This window comes from Mus caroli, chromosome 1 (assembly GCF_900094665.2).
Source record: "Mus caroli chromosome 1, CAROLI_EIJ_v1.1, whole genome shotgun sequence".
Lineage (NCBI taxonomy): Eukaryota > Metazoa > Chordata > Mammalia > Rodentia > Muridae > Mus > Mus caroli.
The window spans coordinates 16,119,717-16,147,141 of NC_034570.1; the positions used below are offsets into that span (position 1 = coordinate 16,119,717).

The 27,425-nt window shown below is 43.1% G+C and overlaps 1 protein-coding gene across 3 annotated transcripts in view; it reads right to left on the reverse strand.

The window, feature by feature from the left end:
* The window catches only part of Pkhd1 (PKHD1 ciliary IPT domain containing fibrocystin/polyductin), a 499,157-nt gene that overhangs the window by 441,489 nt on the left and 30,243 nt on the right, over positions 1-27,425 (reverse strand). For all 3 annotated transcript variants that reach the window (XM_029477027.1, XM_029477026.1, XM_021159032.2), the window contains exons 12-25: positions 22,136-22,237; positions 20,568-20,663; positions 18,081-18,222; positions 17,382-17,496; positions 16,169-16,447; positions 14,455-14,544; positions 14,277-14,367; positions 13,013-13,155; positions 10,543-10,670; positions 9,730-9,905; positions 6,264-6,402; positions 4,658-4,785; positions 2,489-2,673; positions 1,339-1,461 (exon numbers count right to left, since the gene is read on the reverse strand). In XM_029477027.1, the coding sequence (XP_029332887.1) occupies positions 1,339-1,461; positions 2,489-2,673; positions 4,658-4,785; positions 6,264-6,402; positions 9,730-9,905; positions 10,543-10,670; positions 13,013-13,155; positions 14,277-14,367; positions 14,455-14,544; positions 16,169-16,447; positions 17,382-17,496; positions 18,081-18,222; positions 20,568-20,663; positions 22,136-22,237 (1,937 nt within the window). The remainder of the gene's footprint in view (positions 1-1,338; positions 1,462-2,488; positions 2,674-4,657; positions 4,786-6,263; positions 6,403-9,729; positions 9,906-10,542; positions 10,671-13,012; positions 13,156-14,276; positions 14,368-14,454; positions 14,545-16,168; positions 16,448-17,381; positions 17,497-18,080; positions 18,223-20,567; positions 20,664-22,135; positions 22,238-27,425) is intronic.

A 27,425-nucleotide genomic window follows, 5' to 3' on the forward strand; every position in this document is an offset into this window, starting at 1 on the left:
GAGAGGCCCATTGGACTTGCAAACTTTATATGCCCCAGTACAGGGGAACGCCAGGGCCAAAAAGTGGGAATGGGTGGGTAGGGGGGTGGGGGGGAAGGTATTGGGGACTTTTTGGATAGCATTGGAAATGTAATTGAGGAAAATACGTAATAAAATAATATATAAAAAATAAAAAAAAATTAAAAAAAATGAATGGTTCAAAACATAGAAAATCTCAAACTAGTAGATATACTGAGACATAGCTAAGCAAATAAATATGCTAAATATATGCCTTTCTGAAATAGGGTCCTCTTTGTGTTTCCCAGTCTGACCTTGTCCCATCATATTCGATCATGTACATCATAAGTGTGTGATAAATTGTCTTTCAAAAGTGTCCTTTCTGTCATCTGGCAATGATTTCGTAAACTGAGAATACACAAGGACTTTTTAATCACTGGGCCCACACTTCATGAGAACTAACTTTTTCTCTTTGACAAGCACAGACTATTAGGAAAAACACTATCCTTCCACCAGCAGGGCAGACCAACCAATGTGTATTCACATATTTGGCTCAAAGTTGGTTTTGTGCTAGAATGTGGTGAGTCCTTAAGTAAAGACTCTGAATCTCTCCTTTTCAGTGCAATCAATGTCAACTCAAAGAATGTTTAGAAATGGGAACAGAAACAAGATATGACTTGACTGATTCTGTATGGTTTTGAAAATGGGCTAAATGCACGCTCCCATTCTATAACTGTTCTGTAAGAAGGAAAAGCATACTTGAGTGACATGGGAGACAAAAGTCCTTCCACGTTTCTTGTGTGCTTTAATTTCAAAAGAGAAATAATAAAATAATAATGGCAGTCAGTCATGAGCAAGACGGTTCTTGCTATCCAATCCTAAGAACCTGAGTTCATTCCCCGGAAGCCATGTAAAGATAAAGGAAAGCACCAGCTCTCCAAAGTTCTCCTCTGGACTCCACGTGCACACCAATGCATGTCCTCTCCCACCCCACCCAAGACACGCACACACCGTAATAATAATAACTATGATGATAATTAATAAGTTAGAATAATAATTATAATTATCCACTCAGTTTGGATGCTTATAATTGGTTATATATATATTGAGCTTTAAGCTATATAGGTCCTCTATCTTTTGTACCATAATAATAGCACCCATACTTACAAAAGTTATGGTGCTTTCGAAGAAATTATGTTTTCATAGTACTTTGGAAATGCTGTGGAAGCAAACCAAATTAAAAAAAAAAGGGGGGGGGAGTCACAGGAGTTGAACCAATTGGCTCACACTGAAAGCAAGTGAGGAACTTGAAATATGTTTGGAGCTAGGTGCCACGCTCACCTGAGTTTGCTGGTTGGCAGTAGCCAACATGTCTCCAAAGATGGGTCCAAGGAAAACTCCACCGTCATATACCACGCGAGCAGTTATGGTGGGTTTCACCCCAGTAAGATTTTGATCAGAGACCTGAAATAGTTACATTTCTGGTCAATTCTGTCATAGAAAGAAATCTCATCTTGATGAAAACAAAAGATGAGTTTTTATTCCACATTACATTTGAAATAATCCCATAGATGCATTGATAAGGAAATTTAGTCCAAGAACTTAATAACTAAAAAATTAAGCAAAAGTGGCTCATGGAAGCTGCAGTAAAACTCATGGATGTTCATTTGCAAGAAGAGTTGTCAAAAGGGTGGCGTGATACCAAGCAGGGCTCCCATTCTCTGAGGAGGAGAGGGGGTGATGGGTGGGGCTGGGAAGAGAGGAGGGAAGGGGGCTGTGATTGGGATGTAAAGTCAATAAAAAATAAATATAAATTATTTTAAAGAGGCACAAAAAATCAATATGTTAAGTACTGAGATATGTTGCTTCTATGTGCCTCTCTGTCTTAGTTTACAATTTAAAATATTAAATTATATAAGAAAATGGTGCTTTGAGATCAGAGCCAAGATTACCATTCTTCTTCCATCTCCCTCCAGGATCCTAACTGAAAAACCATATATGTCACAGTGCCACATAGCTTGGGTAAAGTTTCATCTTGGCTTCATTTTTAAAATAAGCAAGTACTAGATGACCATTAAATTATTTTTTAAAATGTTAAGTATGCAAGGACAGCAAAGTCTTTTCTAAACTCCCTTCTGCCATGCCATCTGCCTCCATGATGTTCCAAGTCGATCACATCTGCTTAAATTATCCAATAACATCCAATAACAGATGTGGAACTCTGTGTGGTGGACACTGACCAACAGCCCTTCTCCCCATGCTGGCTGTTAGAAAAGTCAAAACTGGGTTTAACTCGATGAGATCAGAGATGTAAAATTTATGCTGAAACCATTGAAGAAGGATAGGAATTCTCCTCCCTAGAATATCCCAACAAATGACAATAATAACCAGTGACTGTTTTCACTCATTCAGTCCTGAATTTCTTCTTTTCACAAAATTTCTCCAGGGTACCGAATCTATACCACAAACAAACAAGGTTGAGTATACCTACCCTAATAAAATTGGGCAAATCCCCAATCTGAGTGGTCCAAGAAAGAGTCCACACATGTTCATAGCAGGAATTCAGATCCTCTGTCACAGTGAAGTCACCGGCATTGAGAAATCCAGATGTGGACTCATCAGCACTGTCCTGCAGTAGCTTATGCAGCTGTCGGGCAGACATGCGCACCGGAACATCTGTGAGGCAAGGGTTTGATGCAGAAAACATGATGCTAATCAATGCACATTGCAGGTGTCCACATCAAGGATAAAGGAAAATAAATACCAGGATGCGCACTAAATGGGCAGAAGACCTTCAGAGACAAAATATTACACAAGAGAACCTTCTACCCTAGTTAAAAATCATGTCTGTCCCCAGAAGTAGATGCCCACTTTTTACAGTGAGATACTTCCAACAGGGCTATATCACATGGCAAACAGTGAACACGCTGTGTCAGGGGAAAAAAAAACTGTCTCAACAATCAACTTAAAACATAAGCTCCACACACCTATGTAATGCTGAGAGTCTAATTAAACGCTGGCTTTTGCTTGGAAAATTTTAGCTAGTTCTGTGAACAGAGAAAACTTGGCCACTTTTCACAGAAAGGCATGCAGCAGCTGACACCCATAAACTTTAGCCACCCCAGCTGAGGAATGCTCGCACTTCACTTTGCTTTCTCTATTAGAAGCGCCTCTAAGCCCAACCACCTGCTTTCCTGTTCTGCATCCCCACAGAGAAATAACAATCTCTGTGCTCCGTACTTTACCAAAAGTTTCCATTTCATTAGCCAGTCCCAACAGCCCTGTGAGGTGGGCCATGTGGGCACCTTCGTGCATACCTGAGGGATGAAGAAAATAAACCCTAATGATATTCAAAAGCTCACCAAGTCAGTGAGGCAGGTTTAAATTAAAATTCAGGCTGCTTTTCACCTGCTCAAGAGCCTTCTTCCTGAATGCCACACTACCCTGAAGGGTTAATAACATTCCACTCTGTTTCTACAAGGCCAACAGCAGTCCCTCCATTAAAAAGGGTTTCTCTACATTTGCACATAATTTTGGGTCTGTCCTCATTCCAAAACATTGGGCTAAGGCTGGCTTTCCTCCATGGTTCGGCATGCAGTAACAAAACACCAGGAAAATACTTCTGCAGATAGTTGCTTATTTGTAAGAAGTATAGATGCCCTAGTGGTTCATACCATAGAGACAAAAAATACTGTGGACACTGATATATTTATCAGACTCTAAAAAGCAAGCTTTTCATACGCTGTCCCATTATAGTAAAGATAACCATGAGCCTCCTACTCAGGGAGACGTTTCCTCAGGAAATAGGACGTGGGGGCATGTACCAGCTACACGGAAAGCCTTCCGGAATGCCCCTTAGCTTCCCTTCCGAAGACCCACATTTCTATCAATATGCCTTGTGAAGAGTGTACATTATCAAAGCTCCTAAGACACCATCATGTGTTTCAATCTCTTCCAAACTTGAGTGGCCACTAAAATTCTCATTAGTACAAGGCAGTGCCACTGTGTTTAACTCTGAAGGACCTGAATGCTACGGGTTTGGGCCTAGGAAATTCTAGAGAGAAGGTGACTCTTCAGGGTAGCTTCAGTGTGGCTGATTGAATTCCACCCCACCCCACCCCATTCCTCCCTCCCACCTCACCACTACACCTCAAAAATATGATAGTGTCCTAGTTATTTGGAAGGCCAAAGAACAAATATTATCTGATGTGTAGAAGACACACAGTTTGAGAAGAGGAGCTTATCAGGAACTGTGTAATAAAATCTTATGTGTCCTTCAAGACCCAGCCAGAGATTCAAGGAGCGGGAACATCCACAGGGGTTGAAAGGGGCAGCCAACACACCATCCCCTAGAGCAGGGACAGGTGGGGCCCAAACCCACACCTTCATGTGGGGGCTTCCGACTCCAGAACTAAGAATAAACTTCTGTGTCTCCAAGGCTGTGGTAATTTATTATAATGGCCTCAGAGAGCCAACTCACTTTCCCCTTCTACAAAATTAAAAGGTCAGGACTGTACAAAAGAGACTGTCTTTTCCCAGGTCTTTAATGTTAAAACAGCCACTTCAGACACAGCATCCTAACTGCCAAACTTGCAGGCTATGTTTCCCTTATGTGCCCCAGTATGTGCATGACGAACATGTACCCTGATTCCCCCTTTACCAGGTATCACTGTGTCAGAGAGGTAGAGGAAGAAGTGTCCTCCCAAAGGAGGGCTTGTCCTCTGGAGTCTTTGAGCTGTCACCTCAATCAATTCATATCCATCTCCTGTTCCCTCCGTGGACACAGAGCTGTGGTGGATCAAAAGCTAAGCATTAGCCACAACAGCCTGAGGGTGCGCAATGCAGACCATATCCAGCTCTTCACAAAGATATCCGTGATTCTAGGCTATGAGTTCCAGCTCCCGGACACTGGATGTTCCTGTCCCATCACAGCAGGAATAATGTGCTATAGATATCTGGCCTTTGAAAAATGTACCAGCAACGTTGATCTTATGAGCACAGGGATCCAGAGCAACAGGCAACTCGTCCACCCGCCTGCCACTCCACCTCTGGTTCAGAAAGGACATGGCTTTTTAGAGCCTCATTTGCATACCAGGGCCACTGTGCCCTGGTCCATCAGTGTCCCCCCAGTACCCCCTGCTGAAGCATCTATTCCACCTCACTAACTTCCTCTATGTAAACACACTGCTGGGCACAGCTCTGCTTTTGACAAGCAAATGTATCCAAATAACTGCACCGTGACCTGAGATGGAGTCTGTCTAGTCACTACCCTGAGCTGACTAGTTGTCCCCCTCAAGCACAAAAGTCACATGGTGAAGCCTAGTCCCCGGGGACATGGCTTCAGAACATTAGACATCTGAGCAGGCTTTTGGATCATGAATGGGATTGGTGTTCTCTGTAAGCTAGGTCCCAGACAGACTGTCCTCTTTTCTACTATGGTCACCAGCTTCTAGAGGTGCTCAGGTACTTGAAGAAAACTTGGAGTGGAAGGTCATCAGGAACACGTTGAGTGTGAACCTGTGCGCAGTAGCACAAATTGGTTCTTCTCATTTCATAGTTAATAACTATGCATGTGCATGTGTGTGTGCATACATTTATACACACACATGTATGTACAGTATACATCCAAGGCAGGGCATTTTGATTATGATGAGCCTGCTGAGTTTTAAGTGAAAATTAAAAGAATAACACAAATGTAGTCCTGGAACTTCAAGGAGGTGGATCCTTAGTTGATACTTTGTAATGGACAGCAGCCTGAGAAGCCAGGGTTGTGATACTCTACTGCCATCTGCTGGTGCACTCTCAGAAATGCCCATCTGCCATCTACTGCTGCACTCTCAGAAATGCCTATTTTTGTTCCTTAAGCGGCTTGAAAGGATTCTAACAAGATCAAATACAGCAGGATTGCAATTAGGGGTGTAACCAGAAAACAGAAAACGGTGTTTACTCTGATCAGCATAAAAATAAATCATTGTAAAACAAATTCAATAGAAATAGATTTGTATATTTAGCTCTGGGCCAGATAAATCATCACCACTAGGTCTCTGAAAAATGCAAATTTTTCAGAAGACCCTACCCCTAACCTACCACGTCCCAACAATTTGCCTCTAAACAAAATCCCCATCAGAGTCTGATGTATCACACTTGAGTTGAGACCAATGCCTTAAACATTAAGTTAGGGAGTTTTCCCACCCTGATAGAAGCTGTACCTATGTGTACAGATGTGGCTACTGAAGAGGGACCCATGTGGAAAACCCACTCCTTACCATGCAGTGATGAGAGGGAGCTCTGAACCACATCCTGCCAACCAGGAGGCTATGCTGTAGACTGGAGGGACTCCCACCACCGATACTGACTCCACCACATTCCCACCTGGGTAGGCTCTTCCAGAATCAGCTCGAGAAACTAGAAACCAGGGATCCAATTAGTATCTTATAGTTCAAGATAGAGACTCGGGAAATGGAGAATTCTGACTAGAAATGGTTGTCACTCAGATCTCCAAGCACAACATAAAGCCTAGATCTCTCCCCACCTACTACCATCAGAAAAGTATGTGGGGGTTGAAGGGGACTACATTCAGTGTATTACCAAGAAGGAAATGCAAAGATCATTTTAGGAAGACGAAGATCAACTTCACAGCAATAAATAAAATGATACTAAGCTCCCTCCAGCCAAACACCTCTTAGAACACCCTTACATTCTACTGTGCAGGTAATAGCTACCTCTTCCTTTCCACGGCCTTGGAAACTTTAGTGATGCACAGACAGATGATCCTCCCTAGGTAGGTAGGCCATGCGCCTGAGGTATATACTAAGTGAGCTACCCAAGTGAGGGTTCATAGCATCAAGTGATGTGTGCGCACAAACACACAAATTCAAACCCTGCTTTTCCCACTCTGCTAATCAACACAGGCTCTCCAGGGTTCAGATTTCTAAATAAAGGACCATGTAATGTGTGACTGAAAAAAATCTTCATGGCAAGTAGTTTGGAAAGACTGCAGACCTGAGTGGCCACAAACTATGGTGTCCTTTGCCTTCTCTTTGGGCACTGGGTAAAAGACAGTTTTCACAGATCACAGTTCAGATTACAAAGAGCTCAAGTGCAACGATATACTTGTCTTATTCATTCTCTTCATTTGTTTCTTTGAGTTTTTCTTGAGACAGGGTCTCACTACATAGCTCTAGAACACACAGAGGTCTGCCCATCTCAGACTCTCCAGTGCTGAGATTAAAGGCATATGTCACCATGCCTAATACCACATGCCCAATTCTTGCTGCAACACTAGCACACGGTAGGTGCTCAGTGTGATTACGAGCCCTGCTGAGGAGACAGTGTCAGGAAACTCTGGGTTCGGTTCTCTCGCCCACATCTGTGTCCACTGGCAGAGAGAAAGGCGGGCAGGAAAGGCTTTGAGAATAACTCCTCTCAGTCTGTCTTCCTCATACATAGATTAGAGGGGAAAGCACAGCCTCAGGTGCTTTTGAGCGCTACATGAAAAATGATGGTGATGGTGGTGATGATGGTGGTGGGAGTGGTGGTTGTAGTGGTGATAATGAAGGAAACTACCACTGTGGATACAAAGAACTTCAACAGAGGCTATTAAGCGCAATAATATGAGCACATATTATATTGATCAGACAAACAGCTAATCATGACAATCGAGATAATGTATATTGTCATTTACTAAAACTCTCCGGTGCCAGCAGAGCAACCTGACAAGGAAGGAAGCAAACTGCTCCCCAATCCCAGCCTTCTTTCTTGTCCTCACCCCGCCCTCCTCCCTATCCTCAATTATCTTGCCCCTAGATGAGTCTACATCTACAGAGCCTTCATGGTAAAAAGGTGAGGGCAGTGAGAAGGGGCACTGGGTCCTTGACATCAATGGTTTAGAGCATTGGTCCTCCACCTTCCTAACGCTGCAACCCTTCAGTACAGTTCCTCATGTTGTGGTGACCCCCAGCCATAAAATTATTTGCTACTTCATAACTGTAATTTTGCTTCTGTTATAACTCTTACTGTAAATATATGATAGGCGGGATATCTGATATGTGGCCCTGATGTGGTCACTATCCATAGGTTGAGAGCCACTGGTTTCCAGTGACAGAGTGACATGCAGTAGAGAGGGGAGGGAGCAAAATGTCACCTGCTATCTAGTCTAGAGCTTCCCAATCATGTTTAAATTGTGAAACACTGACTGGCTTGGCCCTCTGAAAACTCTTCACAGTAATAGGGATGACAAAATCCCTCCAGCCAGTTGTTTTAAGACACAGCAATATGGTTCATCATCTCAGCCTACATCTAAATAGCATCATTTTCAGTGTGTCAAAGCAGTGTTTGAGCAGCCAGCAGTGGTTGGATGTGCCTCCAAAGATTCAAAGAACACTTAAACCAACAGAAAAAACAAAAGATGGGATTTTCATGCACCTCAAAGATGAGACAAAAAAAAATTAAGGGAGGAATCCCAAGATGACTTAGCATTAGGTAGAGTCACCTGCCATGCAAGCCTGGGGACCTGAGATCAAACCCCAGAAATGAATCAAAGGTAGATAGAGAGAGACAACTCACAAAGGTATGCTCTGACCTCCACAAGTACACCATAGCATACACACATGTGTGTGCATGTACAACACACACAAATAATAAATAAAAGTCAAATTTAATTTTAAAATATGATATGATTTCAAAGCTGATCATTCTCTCCTCAGCCATCTGCAATCTCTCTTATCCTTAGGTCTGCAACTTTTAGGAGAAAGGCTCAAAAGTTGCACATTTTGTAAATGAAATTATAAGAGACAATGTCATCTTCTCTCCTAGCCTGGGAAACTAGGAAATAGGGAAGAACTGAGCCCAAAGTCATAGGAAGCAGACTTGACAGAACAGAAAAGGGAGCAAAGGTTGAGAGGCTAGGGGCCCTGAGAGGCACCAGACCATCAGCCTTGGCCTCAGTGCTCATGCATGGCCAACCTCAGTGAGACTCATCAGGGTTAGCTCTGTGTCCTGAGGAGGAGCAGCCAGCATGGCCACGGAAGAACACTATCCCCAAGAGAGGCTGGAGGAGACTCTGTGAGGAAGGAATCAGAACTGAACTCAGACTGTGTGGTAGGAGTCTGTGAGGACAGAAAGGAAGGGTTGGTCCCTGAAGTACCAGCTGTCTACGGAGAAAGTCATAGATCACACCCTTAGCCCATATACAAGAGCAAATACTGAGCTTCGCTTCTAGCACTGTGTATGATAGAAACTCTGCCCGAAGGAGAGGAAAAGACTCTGCTGGCCTAACAAAATAATAATCACAACGCTTATATTTTGTAAGTACTTCCTTGGTCAGGAGACATGAAGGGTAACTTTATTTTAATCACTGGCTTATCTCCATGCCTTTATTGGTATAATCTTTATTGTGCCCATTTTACAGATAAGAATAATAAATCTTCCAAGCCAGAAATTAGTAACATGGGGAGTAGGAGTACAAGCACAAAAAAGCAGGATGAAATTGTGAGATAAACAGGAGATGGGGGGGGGGGCAGACAGAGACAAAGAGAAACAGAAAAACTAGCTAGAGAGACATAAAAGTAAGGGCAAACACTCTCAACCTCATCTGCCTTCAAACCAAGGCAACCAAGTTGAGGAATCACCCATTCTTTCCTCTGGGGGAGGGGGGAGAACAATCTCTCATGTGAAAGTCTGAGACAGGCATTTGACAGACAGGCCCAAGAGAAGAGCAGATGCGGTGATCACCTGTTACGTTGGTATCTGCAAGAATAATTTCATCCACGTAGAGCAGGCCTGCGTCCGGAACCACGGGGCGGATGTCCATCCGATGAACCAGCAATGGGGTGTTTGCCAGAGAAGACTGGCGATCCTCAGAGTGACATAGACATGTGTCCCAGAGGTTAATGCAAGTGAACTGCCAGCTGACAAATCAGAGTGGAGGGGGCCAAAGGGTAAGGCCTTCAGCCCTCCTCCTCAAGGCCTGAGCCTGACAACCCCCTACACCCTGGCTCAGCCCACCTTCATCTACAGTCAGTAAGCCAGTCTGTCAGTCAGGACACTAGGTATCAGCAGCACTTTCAGGTAACTAGGTAATTATGCATCTCAAACAGATTACATGCCAAGCTCTAGCCATAGGACCATCCATGGGGTACTGACTCACTGAAGTTTAAAACAACTCCAAGACCCTTGAGAAACTTCTGGATAGAGAACAGAATCAACAGAGCAGGGTGCCTTAATTTTATTCCAGATCCGCTAGCAGGATGCATTTCAGTGAAGTGCAGATTCTCGGGGGCTCAATTCTCCTCATCTCTCATGTCAAAGAATGTCTTGAACACTCTGTCCTAAATGTGATGCTAGCATTCTGTCAGACTCCTTCTATGTTCATAACATTTTCTCTTAAGTGAAACTGCTTTGTCAAGTAGAATAATCTCAAAGCCCCGAGTTAGTACCTAAGGCCCAAATGGAATACTCAGTATCTCACATGAACCATTGTCCCCAAGACAGCTGCTCCAGGCCCGAGGAGGCAGAATCCTCTCCCACCTTCTCCCCCATGGTTACCTCTCAGGGTGGGGATCAGTAAGACTCCAGTCACAGGTGATATTCTTCATGATATTTTCGAAGCCAAATAGGAAAGAAACAGTCACATCCAGGGTCTTGTTCATATGGCCTCTGTATGCAAGGCACAGCTGTAGATACCAAATATGCCCTTCAATATACACTGCAGGAAGCTTCAATTGAGACCCAGTGTGAGGAGAGCTTGCTGCATTCTATGCAAATGTCTGGGTGCTATATTCCCCCAGCTTCCAGTCTAGCAGGAAGCATAAAGCGTTGTTCTTGACTTCCTCAAGGAAGCCAGAAAATACTACATAACTACTTTCTCTGAGGCCAAAAGAAAATGATGATCAATGGAGAGCCTTTTCAAAGATCAATACTATGCTCAGCAATAAGGACTTTAAAGCACATCAATTATAAAACCCCTGCTTTAACCCAGGCACCTGTGGGTCTTCAGCAAGTCACAGATTCTGTCCTGTTCTTCCTTCTGCTTTCATTCCCGGCATGCCTGATTTCTAAACTCAATACAAAACCAAAAGTGTTTGGCATGAGAGGGCTTTGGAGGAGGGATTTCTAGCCTACACATTGAGAAAGCAGAGTGACCATTGAGAAAGCTGTCTTTTACAGTATGGGACATTTAACAGCATCCCTGGACTCTGCTTACTAAATGTCAATAACAATTCTCCCAATATGACAAGCAAAAATATTTCTCTGCATTTCCAATTCTCCGCTAAAGGTTGCCCAACTCTCCCCTAAAGGTTGTACCCATCAGCATTCCTCTGCAATAGAGAAGAGGTTGAAGATGGGTGGGTCCGTGGCCTGAGCCAGTGAGCCCAATACCCATTACATCTCAACTAGGAAGGATGCAGGTTATCATGAACTCTGATATCCCATACACACTGACTTCGGTTCCAGAACCAATAAGCTGCACATGTTTATGAAGATGGAAGAGGTACCAAGCCAAGAATGTAAGAAGTGCTCAAGAGGGTCTGAAGAGATGGCATAGCAGTTAAGAGCAATGGCCACTCTCCCAGAGGACATGGATCCAATCCCCAGAACCCTCATGGTGGGTCATAATCATCTGTAGATCCAGTTCCAAGGAAGCTAACACCCTTTTCTGGCTTCCACAGTTACCAGAACACCTATGCAAATACATACAGAAAAAAAAAACCATACACATGTGATAATTTTAAAAAAAAAAATAGGTTTTCAAGAATTGGGCTAACTTTCCTAAACTAGTATAATTATTATCTTATAATTATTTTAAAATTATCATTTAGTAATAATTATGCATTGTAAATAATTATCCTTATAACACTGATAGCTCCCATCCCTAATCACAGAAGCATCTTGCTGCAGACAGAAACCACCACAGAAATCCACAACTGGTCAGAAGTGCAGAAAACTGAACACGGAGTTCCCAGCCTGGGATCTACAACACGACACAACCCCTACACTTAAGGCTCAAAAACATTTCGGAACAGGGGACAGAAAGATGCTAAGAGCCAGAGGACCAGAACATCAGCCACAAGATGATATTTTTTATATATGACTGGAAAGCTACACCCATGCAATCCAATACAGTCACCTGAAAAAGGCCTGCATGATGACAAAACCAGGTCCCCTTCCAAATGTGGATGAGGGAGAGATCACAGGCAATTAGGGGCTGCTGAGAGGGGGAGAATCCATCTTCTTCAGGGACCAGCCCGCCAATAGGTGATCCAATCCCAGGTAGTCAGCTCCAAACACACATACACATAGGAAATACTAAATGGACGCTGAAGGAAGTGCGCATGTGCTTATGCATGTGTGTGTGCGTATGTGTAATAACTAACAGAACAGGTAATGAACTTGGGAGGGAATAAGGAAATACAAAAAGAGTTGGAATATGGAGAGGGTAGAGTGAAATGTATGTAAATGCAGTACTTAGGTATGAATTCTTCTAATTAAATAAATAGAAAAGGGGGCAGGTATATCCATCGATCAACTAGTTTATTACATTAATTGCAATAATGAAGATGATAACTACCCTCAACTGAGTCCTCTCTGCTGCAAAATATGTTTACTATGATTTTCACTGCATTCCTGAGAGCCAGACAACAACAATAACCATTTTAGAGATGAGTAAGTTAAGACATGTCGGACTTCAGTAAGACATTAAGAACACCAGGATGTAGACTTAGGCTTCCAAGTCAGAGTCCACCGGCAATGTCTTCACTATTCCTCAAGCTGGGAGAGCAAAGACAAGAAAGATCTGACCAAATAAACATTCCCATAGGCCATCTAGCTAACAGTAACCTCAGGTACCCATGCAAAAGTCGGAACTTGGAGATGGAGCTACAAAATTTAAAACTTCAGCTCAAAATGCACTGTACAAATCACTGAAGTCATTCCCTTGTGCTTCCATTATTTTGGTTTCGAGCCCACGGAATAATCCCAACATGCCAAGCCCAGAGACATGAAGATGGACACTCACATACGGGTATCGATCCAGCTGATAGCCCTTGTCAGCAGCCTCTGGAATTAGGATAAGATGTCCAAGTTGACCAAGGCTGAATCTGCCACAGAAGGGTTCAGTTGAACTAGTGAGGACCCCATCAGACCTGGAGCCTTCTAAACCTATATATAATGCAAATGCATAGAAACACAGGCAAAGCCATGAAATACAACAGTATATGTACAGGAAATGAACAGTAACATTGGCCCCTCAGCCTAGAGAGAGATGGGAAGAATTCACAAGCCGTGAACCCCCAATTGGGAGGTTGTAGCTATGAGAAACCCTTTCTGGCTGCCACAGAACATGGAATACTAATAAACATCTTCTCTGTGTGCCAAGACATGAAAAGCTATTGAGAAACAAGAGAAAGGGAAATGGCAATAGAAAAATGGTTATTTATCAATTTATTTTATATGTATGTGTGACTGAGTGTATGTAAGTGTACCTGTACATGTAGGAACCAAGAGATGTCAGTCAGAAGAGGATATAGAATCACCTGGAACTGGAGTGCAGGCTGGGAATAGAACCTGTGCCCTATGCAAGAGGGGTAAATGTTCTTAACCACTGATCCATATCCCTAGCCCCTCCATAAAACTTTAGTTCACTTTAAGAATAGTTTTTTAGAATGCACTGGCCAGTGATGGGGGGGAGGGGTAACAAAGCACATTAGCACATTATAAGAATTTTTGTCTGTATTCTTATATAATAATTCTTCTGTGTCCCCTAGAAACGGTGCTGCACACTTGTAGTCCCAGCTACTCAGGAAGCAGAGGAAGGAGGATCACATGTTCAAGGCTGATCTGAACAACTTGGTGAGATCTTGTATTAAAACTTTTTTTTTAATTAACAGGGCATCAGCATGGCTCAACAGAAGAGCTCAATCTGCAAAGCCTTGTAGTTTAATCTCCATCAGCACACCAACAAAAATCACTGATATGCATTTCAATTTTTCACTAAAAAAGATTTTTTTAAAAAAAAGTTGCTACATGCTCTATTTTTTCTCCCTGTTTACAGTAAACTCTCTAGATGGTGTTTCTCACCACTGAACTGTCAAGAAGAATGGACCCCAAGCATCTCCCTCATGCAAAGCTACTCTCCTGGCCACTCTACTCCATCCAGACCAAGTAACCATGCCTTTATTTGGCTCTATTAGCACTTTTGGTCACAAATAGAGATGGTTCCTATGTTATAAGAGAGAACGGTAATAGAAGAAAGGACCAGAACTTGTCAACAGAGGAGCCACCTTGCTCAAATCCAAGCCGGAGAAGAACACGGGCCGAAAAGGGTGCCAGATTGCATTTCACCACAAGCAACTCTTCAATGGTGGTTTGGATCTATCAAGATGAATAAAAATGCAGTCATTCAACCATCAGGCCTAAAAACCACCCCTTTTACCTTCGCTTTTGAAAGAAGACCCTCACCTGTTGGGCTGTGGCATTTGCAGGAACTGGTTCGCTGGAGACATTGCCCCAAGTAAGGATAAAGTTTCCTTTACCTGACACATTCAACACCTAAAAAGTCAAGAGATACAAAGTTCACTGACTCACAGGGACTTCAGTCAGACAGTCTGTCTAGGGAGAGAGCACAGCTCCTCAACAGGCTGTTTCCATCTATGGTTTCAATTTTCTAAATACATATGCTCTAGAAATCTCTGGAAAACAGCATCACCACCTTATGAAACTTTCCTTGGAGTGATGTCAATGATTGGGTCCATATTTGTCTGTGGTGCTTTTTCTAGAGTACTTGACTTAAAAGTGGCCACTGGGAGTCATACTTTTGAGAGTAAAGGTGGCCACTGCCCATGTATCTTTTGAATCTTCTTGACAAATGTTTCCTCAAAGGAGTAGCCTGAGAAGCAGAAGCCAGCACATGCCATACCCCTCCCTCAAAGGGGCTCATCCGGTCTCTGTGCTCCCAGCAGCTGTGCTCTCCTAGCCACATTATGCTTTCGTCCTGAGGTAGGACTCATTAACTATTTGTTCTGTGCTGCTTTCCTCGGTGGTTCTTCATGCTCCTGTTACGACTTAGCCAGAAGCAGCAGAAGGTGAAGTCCACATACATTCACCTCTGTATAGGAAAAGTGAATGACAGCAGAAGGTATATTGAAGTTGCTCAACAAAGACATGGAGTACGACCAAAAGACTCAAAGTACAACCTTGACAGAGCAGACACAAAAACACAGCACATAGGGAAACAAGTCCAGAATGGGTCCAAAAGCTATAGTGTTTCAGTGTTTCATGTGTTGTAAGTGTGTGTGTGTGTGTTCATGTCTGCCTGTCTGTGTGTGTGTGTGAGAGAGAGAGAGAGAGAGAGAGAGAGAGAGAGAGAGAAAGAAAGAAAGAAAGAACAAATGAACGAGAGAGAGAGAAAGAGAGAGAGAGGAAGGAAGGAAGGAAGGAAGGAAGGAAGGAAGGAAGGAAGGAAGGAAGGAAGAGAGAGAGAGAGAGAGAGAGAGAGAAAGAAAGAGAGAGAGAGAGAGAGAGAGAGAGAGAAAGGAAAAGAGAGGAGAGAGTCTGAACGCTGAGGCTGGAAAGTTGGACACTGGCTACTTATTCAGAAGACCTGGGTTCAATTCCCAGTGGTCACATGGTGGTTCACAACTATCATAATTCCATTCTCAGTTCCAGGGAATCCCATACCCTCTTCTGGTCTCCATAGGCACCAGTCACACACACATAGTGCACAGATATATTCAGACAAGATAATCACACATAAATCTAAAAAAAAAAATGTAAAGACTTATCTAGAATTCAAATATTTCAAAAATACGTCAGCAAGAAAGATATTCTCAATAATAAAGACACATTCAGGAAATGTATTCATCTGATCAGCAAGATGTACCTGTGTTGGATATCTGGGACCAACATGGTTAAAGGACAGAGCCAACCCCTGCAAGTTGTCCTGTGGCCTCCACACATAAGCCTTGGAACTCGCATACACATACACATAAATAAATAATGTCCAAAAATGAACAAAAGAGAAGGAATTTTAGTCTTTATGACCCTATATCCTATATCTGTGGCAGAGAAATTGCAGTTGTGCCTCAGGTTTCCTTATTCTCTGCCAGATGTACTACTGAGGAAGGCTCTACTCTTCCTGTGGCTAGCTTTCCTGGGACTGGAAAGACACGCAGACCTGTATTTCTGGAAGTCTCTGGGCTTGGGCTCGGATCTGGTGTTTCTCCAGAAGGTAAGTGTTGACCACATCTGGATTCAGCCAGGTGTTGTGGATCTGGACACCAATTCTCATCCCTCGGCTGGGAGCTATCCCATGCTGCTCTGCTTCCAAGTAGTACTTGGCTCCGCCCTGCAGTTCTAGCTTGGTTGTCTTCCTGTGCCAGCTCCCTTCATTCCCGATCTGCTCCCAAGAGTCAAACCAGTCAGCAGTGCCAACCCCAACAGAGGCCACTTCTACCTGTGCCCAAATAAGCAAATCAGGGTCAGCATAATGAACCTTCCATGCATTTTGTTCTCAAATAATGAGCATTTGAAAAGCTACCAACATGAAGTTTTTAAGTAATCACTTTTCCAACAACATAGCCCTCTCACTTTGGCTCTGTGGCTATGTTTGCTTCTCCACTCTGCTTCCTCTCTCTCTCTCTCTCTCTCTCTCTCTCTCTCTCTCTCTCTCTCTCTCTCTCTCTCTCNCTCTCTCTCTCTCTCTCTCTCTCTCTCTCTCTCTCTCTCTCTCTCTCTCTCTCTTTCTCAAGTGCAATGTATTTGAGTTAGAACCTGTAAGTTATATTTACAAACAGCCCCTGTCCTTATACCCTATGTCTGTGTGATGCTGTATAAAGATAGTATTAAACCCTAGAAAGACCTGGAATGGTACTAGCTCATCTAAACCCATAACTTTCTCCAGCAAGACAATCTCAGGGAGCAGACTAAGGACATCATGGGTCTCTGATAATGGCACAAGTGGATGCTGGGAGCTTTCTAAAGGCACAAGGCTGATAGAGCATTCCTACACAATGCTAACCCAAACCATGGGGAAAACACAAGTTTTTCAGTTAAACCAATCTGATTTTGAATTGTGAACTCTTCTCTTATTATTCAAGTGGTCCTGAACAGGCCATACAATTCTCCAAAACCTCATTTTCTCATCTAGAAAGTGGAGATATGCATATTTCACAGAGATAAATATTACTAGCAAACTGTAAAAATGTAGCATGATACTGGGCTTACAATACCATTATAGTCATCAAAATTGCCTTTGCAGCAATTAATATCCATGGTCTGCCAGGGGTGCTTTACAGCCATAGGACAGAAGACCTTTATCTATGATCCTTTCTTCTTTCAAGGGCAAAGGATGATGAAGCAAGGGAAGGTAACCCAGAGAAGGTGAATACCTTGCTCCTTGGCTCCTCTGAAGAACTGAAACACAAGGAAGCTTGGCTGTCTGCCTGGATCCAGAATGTGTAATTGTTTGTCTGTGGAGCCACGAAGAACCCACTGAGCCGTGCTCTGTAACATAGAAGAACACAGAATCAGCTGAGACTAAGCAAGGCCTGGATCCCCGAGCAGCATACAGCAGCTTTTGCACTTGGCTCTTCATTATAGAGATGACAAGAAAAAAAAAAAAAACCTGACTCTTATACCACAGGATTATTCTGAAGTTTCTAGAAAAAGCAAAGCACACCTGTCTAGTCTCCTGAGCACCCACACACACACACACACACACACACACACACACACACACACCCCTACTTTATAGTTTACACACAGCCCATTGGAGCTGTATCATCTCTCAGACAAGCATGACCGTAGCACAGAACAATGTGGAGGTTTGCACTTATCTCCAAAGCATATTTAGACTTACAGGAAATATGGGTTTATCCTTTGCTCTATATTTGGTTGTATATCTACAAAAGGTCATATGATCAGCAAAATGACCAACACTGGTTGAGAATGTCGTCAAGTATTCCTCGTGCTGAACTGGCTCGTGTGACAAATGATCCCCTACAAATATCACTGCTTTCTTCCCTGTATCCTAGCTGGCCTGAATCAGTCAATCTGCACCTGCTATAGATTCCCAGTCCATAACATACCTGAAAGGTCTCTCTTCCTTTGACCAAAAGCCAGATGGAGAACTGGCATTAGGAACTATCTGCCACCTGTACCCTGGGGTGGCTTCAGTCAGCGCCACATCCTTAGTAGCATCTCCAACTTCAAAAAGGAGTCCTCGATTGCCTGTAAGATATATATATATAGATAGATAGATATAGATATAGATATAGATATAGATATAGATATAGATATAGATATAGATATAGATATAGATATAGATATAGATATAGATATAGATATAGATATATCCCATAACCACCAGACAGTGTTCCTCCTCACAACAAAGCCCCCTCACAAATTACAAGGTGAATGGCTTTGCAGACACTTTCTGGGATGGTGAGTCTTCAGAGGCCAAGAAGGGGTAGTCCTATGCAGAGACTAGGAACTTTCTAGAAAGAAAGAAAAAAAAAAATCCCCGGGTAGTAGGTAGATTCTTGGAAAGATCAACTTAATGAGAAACATTAAGGAGAGATTTTCTCAAAGGAAGGGAAGAGGAGGGGAGGAAGACTTTCAGCTGCCATGCTACAGAAGAAGACCATGTCTTAGAAAGAGCATGAATGAACAAACACTGCTGTTCTGAAAGGTGGCCTGTGTGGCACTAATGTGTGACATTGTCTGACTTTGTGCCTTCTTAGGCTGAACTTGAAGTTGAAGGCCTGATTCAGCCTGCAAGTTCTATTTCTTAAAATCCCCTTTTCCCAGAAAGATTTTCCAGTCCTTCAAGTTTTTTTAAGTGTCATGACCTCAATGTGTGGTCCTACACACAAGGCCGGTTGGCGGCATAGTTTGATTATGTGGTATTTTAACTGATGTTGCACTTATATCTTTATACTTTGTGTTAAGCAAGCCTTGAGGCAAAAGGCACTGGGCATTGATACTGGATACCTATCTTTATCAGTGCTGGACAGTCATCCCGGATAGTCACTAAAGTTCTAGATGTATTTAACTGTGTATTCAGATTTGTGGTCTATCATTTACTAGGTGTGAGGTTTGCAGGCATTCCTCAATACCCTGAGTCTCCATTCACTCATACATCGAAATAGGGCTGGTAAGAACCAGAAACAATATTCAAAGACTATAGGATCTGGAAATAGAGTAATTACTCGATAAAGGTTACCTATTATAACTACTATTATAAACTACTAATGTTGCTCATTAGCTCCTAAAGTGGATCATAAATACGGGGTAAGCATAGAATTCAAAGCATGTTAAGAAAATCACTTTAACTCTGAGATTCCTAACCTCTGTCCTGTTGCTGTTTTAGTCTGGGCAGCTCTGTTGTTGGGCTGTGCTATACACTGAAGTATGAACTGCATCCCTGGTTTGAACTCATTAGATGCTAATATCATCTTATCCCCTAAGGGCAAGAATCAGCCATGTTGGAGAAGCCCTGCTTTGAGTGTTTTTTTGCCTTACTTCCACAGGACAAACTTCAACAGCTTTTCAAAAAGGGTATCACTTACTCAAATAGCTGCTTTCAGGAAATGATCCTACCATGAGTACAGCACCTAAAGCAGGAAATGCTCAACAAGGGAACCACCTTCTGCTTCCTGACGCAGGAAACACACTTTCTCTGCATCACTTGCTTCAGTACTTTGGTTTCCTTGGGTGGGAGCTCTCCTTAAGTAAACACTGGCAGTCTGGGAGCTCCAGAATTCTCAAGACAGACCTTTGCATTTCTCTCTACACACCAAAAGGACTGTCTTTAGGAAGGCTTCACTCCTGCAGGGCAATTTTGCCTATAAGTGCTGAGCCTTTCTAATTGGCTTGCTACATCTTTGAGCATTAGGTCAGTGCCTCATGCACAGAACAGCAACCCGTGGTTCTTGACAGAGCAACATGCCAGCCTTCCTTATCCTTAAGTGAACTGGAGCCTCTAGTGCTAATGCCTAGCAGAAAATGTGGGAGCTTCAAACAAATGAAGACAGGTGGAACCTGCTGCCTTGCCTCCTCCATGGGTGTCTCCTGGAGGCAGATGCTGGTGGCCATGTCACCTCACATACCCATTTGTGATATCAACAGAAAAAAATGCCCACAGGGGAAATAAACAGCATTTAAATATACTCCATTGTGCCTTTCTCTTTGATCTACCTACTGCTGCTGCTATGAACAGAGAAGAGCATGCTCCACTGCTCCTGTCTCCTTGGTCCATAAACAAACAACCTCCCTACCAAATGCAGAGAGACAGTTTGGGGATTCCATTCAGTAGCCACGGTGTCTTGGTGGCAGTTATATTCTGCCTGAAGTCTACTGCTTAGACATATGGTGGGGGCTAGGAATGTAGTGCCAAACAGGAACAAAATGAGGCTAAGATATTCCCTGATATGATAGGCTTGATCATGGCATTGGGGATCTAATTAGTCACACTGCTGAAACAGAATTCAAGCATGTTTCCTTCTACTCCCTGGATCCTTGAGACAAAGCATGGCAGTGGAGAATTTACTGTGCAGCCCTAGCGATTTCCTTACCTGCCTGAGGAGCAGTGAGCCGTGCTTCATTTCCTGGAGCCCTGGTAGTGCACTCAATCTTCCTGGGAGACACATATCTAATATCACATGGGATGCCTAAGGAGAATTTTAAAACCTATAAATATACCTGTAAATAAACATACAAACACACACACACAAACACACCATGCCATGCCACAACACATGTATGCATGCCACGGAGGCAACCCACGCCACAACACCACGCACTCACTCACGAGTGTGCAGTGGGAGAAAAGGCTGAAAGGGTCCTATTGATATAAAGGGCAGGGTCTGGATAGTAGCAAAAGTTGTCACTCTGACAGAAGGTCAGGAAAGGGACTGTGCAGAGCACCAGGGGTGGAATATGGAGTGTGGCCGGCTGTGAGCAAGCAAGTCACACAGAGCAATTCCATTCCACAGGGAGGTGCTGACCCTCTTGCTCTGTGGGGTGGGTGAGTGCAGCATGAGGGTGTCAGAAGCACCCCTGTTTCAAGACAAAGGGTTCTAGAGAGGCACCACCAAGCGGTTTCCCAAGGGAACTCTCCAGAGGAGACTGCATAGGAAATGCCCATCCACTACTGCCAAAGATGAAGAGAAGGGCTGTTTTTAATCAAAGAAGACCTTTGGGGCAAGGCAGATATGCTTTCTCTTCCATGCATCCATAGGACAGATATGCACATATGCTGAGTCTTCCTGAAGGCCATCCTGTCAATGTGGCACATGTGCAAGGTGACAGGACAAACATCACACCCGGTTGCTAACACATACAGGGAAAGACCTTAGAAGAATCAGATATCAAAAAGGACAAAGGACAAATCCAGAGCCAATGGCAGGCTGTGTATGGGAGGCACACACCTTCTGTCAACCCTGACAGCTTGAGTTTGATCCCCAAGATAAGGAGAGAATCCACTCCAAAAAGCTACCCTCTGACCTCCACAGGAGCGTTGTGGCATACATTCACACACACACACACACACACACACACACACACACACACACACACACTCATCCACCCACACACATACCACATGCACATACACTCACTCATACACATAGACACCACACCACACACATACACATATACACACATATACACACAGCACACCCCACACATACCACAGACACATAACATACAAATATATTCATCCACATCTATACACACACTACATACATACATACATACATACATATATACATACATACATACATACAAGTTTCAAATGTAAGACAGCTTCCCCTCACAGCCATGAGCCAAAAGAGATTTAAAAAGAAAAGAAAAGAAAAGAAAAGAAAACAAACAAACAAAACCTACAGCCTAGAGAATTTAAAACTGAAGCTGGGCATGGTGGCGCACACCTTCAATCCCAGCACTTGGGAGGCAGAGGCAGGCGGATTTCTGAGTTCGTGGCCAGCCTGGTCTACAGAGTGAGTTTCAGGACAGCCAGGGTTATACAGAGAAACCCTGTCTCGAAAAACAAAAACAAAAAACAAAAAAAACAAAAAACAAAAAAACAAAACAAAACAAAACAAAAAACCTGAACCATTTTCAGCCATTTCAGCATAATTACCTGCAATGCTAACCCGGGCAGAAGGGTCAAAGAAATCTCCTGTAATGATGATATCTGTTCTTCCCCCAAGGCTCCCAACTTTTGGAAACACGGATAAGATTTCTGCAAGAGTATATAAAATGGGAGCTTCTAAATATGTAATGTGATGTGACCCAGAGAAATCACCACCACTCAATTCTTACACTACAAGTTAAGCAACAGTTGAAGAATTTCTATAGTCATTTTAATGTGTTGTGCCCCGATTCTGTGGAAATCCAGGAGCTCAAGAACTTCTTATGCAATCATGCATAAGAGTCTTTTAATTTTGGACCACAAACCTTCCCACAGGGCAGGACAGGAGTGTGACCACAAGCTTGAAAGGTTGGGCACTTGTATACAGCGTAGTTAGAGATTCTTTGAATAATTAGGGTGATGGGGGAAGGCGGGGGGAGGCAAGTCATAACTCAAACACAAACACGGTATCACTTGGTAGGGCTGAGTTGTGTGGCTGAAAGGGGGATTCTTCCGACCTAAAGATTATCTTTATGAGGCTATCAGGAACTAGTTTTATGGCCAGCCATAACTGTCTGTGACCTCTGATCACCTCCCTTCTATAATTTAAATGTGGGACCCTAATCTCCTTTTTTCCAAGGACAGGTGCCAGCTATACCTGGAAAGCACCCAGCCAGTTATCAGGGAGAGAGAGTGTTAGCCTTGGTGTCACAGAGGAGAGGGAGGCTGTCTTCCTCTCACTCGCACCTGTGACTCCTGGAGTTCTCTCAGAGCATCCAGGGAAGGGGAGGAAGGCCTGAGTTTGCTGCATGGGGGAGCAGGGTTTGGGGAAAGCAGAACTTCTGATTCTGCAGAAAAACACAGAGGCAAGTTGCCTGTGCACCCCACAGTGCTTGCTGTGGGAGAGAGTCTGGGGTGGGGGAAGTGGAACTTCTGCGAGAAAGTGCAGAAGAAAGCACGCCTGTGCACTTCAAATGCACATAATAACAAAGGGGCTATAAATATATGTTATACAGACAGGGTCAGAAGTTATAAGGACGGTCACTCACAGTATCAGCAAAGGTCCCTGCATCTCTTATGCTTTCTTATGAAGTATGTCTCTTCACATCAAGGATTTAACATTGGAAGAGAGTAGTGTACACCACAAGGAATGCACTAGCTAAGACTTTCTTTACCCAGTCCTTTGGTCTTCTCCAGGTGTATACAATGCCTTACTCATTCTTCCTTCAAGCTGAATACCCTGTAGCAATGTGAAACATACCCTAAAGGTTTTTATGCTACCCTTTCCTAAGAGATTTTTTTTTTAATTATGTGTATATGGGGACGGGGAGGTGCCGTGCTTACAGAGGCCAGGAGATGACACCAGATTATCTTGGAGCTGAAGTTATAGGTCATTCTGAGCTCCCTCCTGGGGGTGCTAGGAAATGAACTCAGGTCTTCTACAAGATCAGTGTGTGCTCTTGACCACCAAGACATCTCTCCGGCCTCTCATCCTTTCTTTAGATATTAGTTTAAAGTCTGATTGCTTCCACGGGAAAGAAGAGTTGTTCTCTTTGATAAATGAAGTATAAACGTATATGTCTTCATAGTATAATGTATAGTGGGCATATATTCAGACATGGCATAAACTAGCACAGGGGCTGGTCATGAATAGTTACGACTTCAAAGTAGTAATCTTTTTTTTTCTAACTTGCTTTGTGCCAGATATCATACATGAATAAAAATGCATTTGAATTACTCTGACATCCCACCCTTTCAACACCCTTCCCTCTCTACAAATCCTTTGCCCACTTTCAAAGCTTCTTGTTTTGTTTAGTGACCCACTGACCTTAACCAAGGTCATTTCTTTGACCGCACATTTAATACTGTCCACTGGCACTTGGTACACTCATCAATGGGTCCAGAAACAAAGACTATGGCCCCTAGTCTTCCAGAATCTTTCAGTAACCAATAATTAAACTTGCAGGCAAGTCTTATGCAGGTCCAGGGTAAGTTTAAGATGGCGGTGACTATGCCATGCCCAGAAGTTGGCATTTCATACCCCTTCTTCCTGTCTCTGGGTTTTTACATTCCTTCTGCACTCTCTTTCATGGTGTTTCCTGAGCCTTAGAGGAAGTAGTTTAGAGCCAAGCACTCAGCCATCACTTATCGGCAGCATCTGGAGCAGCTGTGCATCTCTGCATTCACTATTGTTCACTAGGAAGAGAAGCTTCCTAGCCCTGTAGAACAGCTGTAGGTCGCACCATCTTTTTCCAGCACCCACATAGGGCCTACTCTATTCCATTAGGAACATAATGAGGAATTCAGAGAAGCCCCTTTCTTCAAGCACTTGTCAATGGTAAGGAAGTGTATATATATGGGAGTATAATTACAGTAGGTAATTACATACAGGTCAACAAAATTAAAGAGGCTATGAAGTAGACAAAGGCTTAGGAGTAGATTGTGGTACTGAGTATGTGATGGTTTGTATATGCTCGGCCCAGAGAGTGGCACTATTAGCACATGTGGCGCCGTTGGAGTAGGTGTGTCACTGTGGGTGTGGGCTTAAGACCTTCATCCTAGCTTCCTGGAAGTCAGTCTTCCACTAGCAGCCTTCGGATTGCCAGCTCCTATTGCACCACACCTGCCTGGACCCTGCCATGCTCCCGCCTTGATGATAATGGAATGAACCTGTAAGCCAGCCCCAATGAAATGCTGTCCTTACAAGAGTTGCTTTGGTCATGGTGTCTGTTCACAGCAGTAAAACCCTAACTAAGACACAGTAGAAAAAATACTTTCTGCATATAATATCTGAACTGATTCCTAAAGGGTAAATTTAAACTGACCAAGAAAAGATGAACATGAAAGGTGTACACCTAGTGAGAGTCTCAGCCTTGGGAAGGCTATGGCAATGGTACAACAAACTCAAGGCTAGCTTGGCTATAGAGCAAGACTGTTTTAGGAAGAAAATTAAAATTATAACTGACCACATAAAAGGAAGCGGTGACATTGAAAGCAAATAATAGGCAGAATTGGGGAAGATTACAAAATGCATATTGGTATTACTAGAATATGCAGAGAGATGGGGAAGAGAGACAGGCAGAGAGGAGAGATGGGAAGAAGAGAGGGGAGAAGAGTTAGCATAGAACCACACAAGAAGGAGAGAGACACTTAAGCTGTTTCTCCCAGAAGATGTGACTCCTTTAGAGCAGCAGTTCTCAACTTGTGAGTTGCAACCCACTAGGGGTTCCAATGACCCTTTCACAGGGATCACCTAAGACTGTCCTACATATCAGATGTTTGCGCTATGATTCATGGCAGTAGCAAAATTACAGTTACAAAGTAGCAGTTAACATAATGTTATGGATGAAGATCACCTCAACACGAGGAACTGTATTAAATGGTTGGAGCATCAGGAAGGTTGAGAGCCACTGCTCTAGAGACTGTGCACACTGAAGATGTGTCAGGTATGTGCTTGATGTAGAAAATGCTGGTAGCTGTGCAGAACATGGATCTGCAGGGGATCACCATCGTCAGACACCACCCCTACAAGTCACTAGAGCAAGCTATACTGGAAATTATGGGTCCCCCAAGTACACAGAGATTATAAAGATAAAATAGATGTGTCAACTGGGTATAGTGGCACACACCTTTAATACCAGAAAGTGGAAGTCAGAGGCAGACAGATCTCTGAGTTCGAGGCCAGCCTGGTTTACCTGACATGTTCCAGGATAGCCAGGGCTACAGAAAGAAACATTGTTTAAAAAAATAATAATAAAATAAAACTAAAAATAAAATGGATGTGTTGTATTTAATAAATATGTAAGAATAAAATGAAGAAACTTGTTATTCCATGACCATGATCATAAAAAGGACAGAGAAATGTTGGGTGAATTCAAATATTCTTCCTCACCAACTACTTTAGCCAATCTCTGGAAGAAAAAGGATAAGCTCTACAGTACTCATTTCTGATAGGCTGCATCTGGGCTCAGAAAGACTTAGAGGCTTAACCACACTGGACTAGTTGCAGAATGGCAGTCTTAAGAGGCTAAGCCCCAGACCCTTACGGATTCTCCATATCTCCAAGGATCCCTCCACTATAGAAATGCTTATGCCTGTGAGTCTCCATCCCAAGAGATGTATGACCACAGATAAGGTCAGCCTATTCATCCAGCCCATCAGAACTGCAAATCATAGCAGAATCAAAGAAGCCTGAGGCAGGGTACAGGGTACCCAAGATAACATGCTTCCTGAAATGTGTTGGGTTAAGTGCATGAGGTTTTCCATTTGTGGGGACCTTTGGATAAGTTGCAACCCCCTCCTTTACTCATTTTTCTCAATAGTAACACAAGGGCAATATAGCTATTCTTTAGCTCAGAGAGGTGAATGTTGGAATTATATGCCAAAGACTCAACAAGGATGTAACTTTCATGTTGCTGTCTGTGGCTATATCCATCAGTATTGATGCTTCTTTATACCCACTCTCAAACACATCAGGTAACTAACTGTTTAAAGACAAGAAAGGCAAGGGTCAGAATTCAGTTCCAGTAGGATAGATTGCCTAGAGTACGAATAACATTTGTCCCACATTGTAGAACATTGTCACTTTCTCTTTTGGAAAGGGGGATTTTTGCTGTTTCTAAAATCTGAATCTACCTCACAGACATGTTTTAGGCAGTTTTGAGACTGTATCTCAACCTAGACAATGGGTGCTCTCTTTAAATAGCCAACCTGCTACACAATTGCAAGTCCACAATTTCATGCAACTTTGAAATTTTCAGTGTTCATCTTTTGGTACCAGAGTTATCCCATCAGAGGGCAACAGCATAGCTTAGCATCAGAATAGTCAAGTCATAAACCCCTGGCTGTGAGAATAACCAGAAAGAAGTCCTATTATATTCTTAAGTGCCACTTTCATTCTGTCACTTTTCATAACATACAGGAAGGCACAACTCCCCTTTGTGTCATTTAGTCTATAGCTATATCTTTGTATCTACAATTAAGTCTCTTTGGATATAGTCAAAAATTGCTGGACAGTGCATCGACAAACAACAGATCACATCTGTATCAATAGTGCCATAAGAATGTACTGTTGCTGAAACCTTATTATCATGTAGTGACATCAGTAAGGTTGCTGTAAGGACATATACAACACACAACACACATATGATGTGTGATGACAGTGCATATAAATCTACTATACTACCATTGAAGAAAGAATGTGAAAGAGTTAATTACTGGACACCTGAACTCTCCATGAACTCTTCAGCTCAGAGTTCTCTTACCCCTCCCATCCAGAGATAGTTCCCGGAGCACTCCT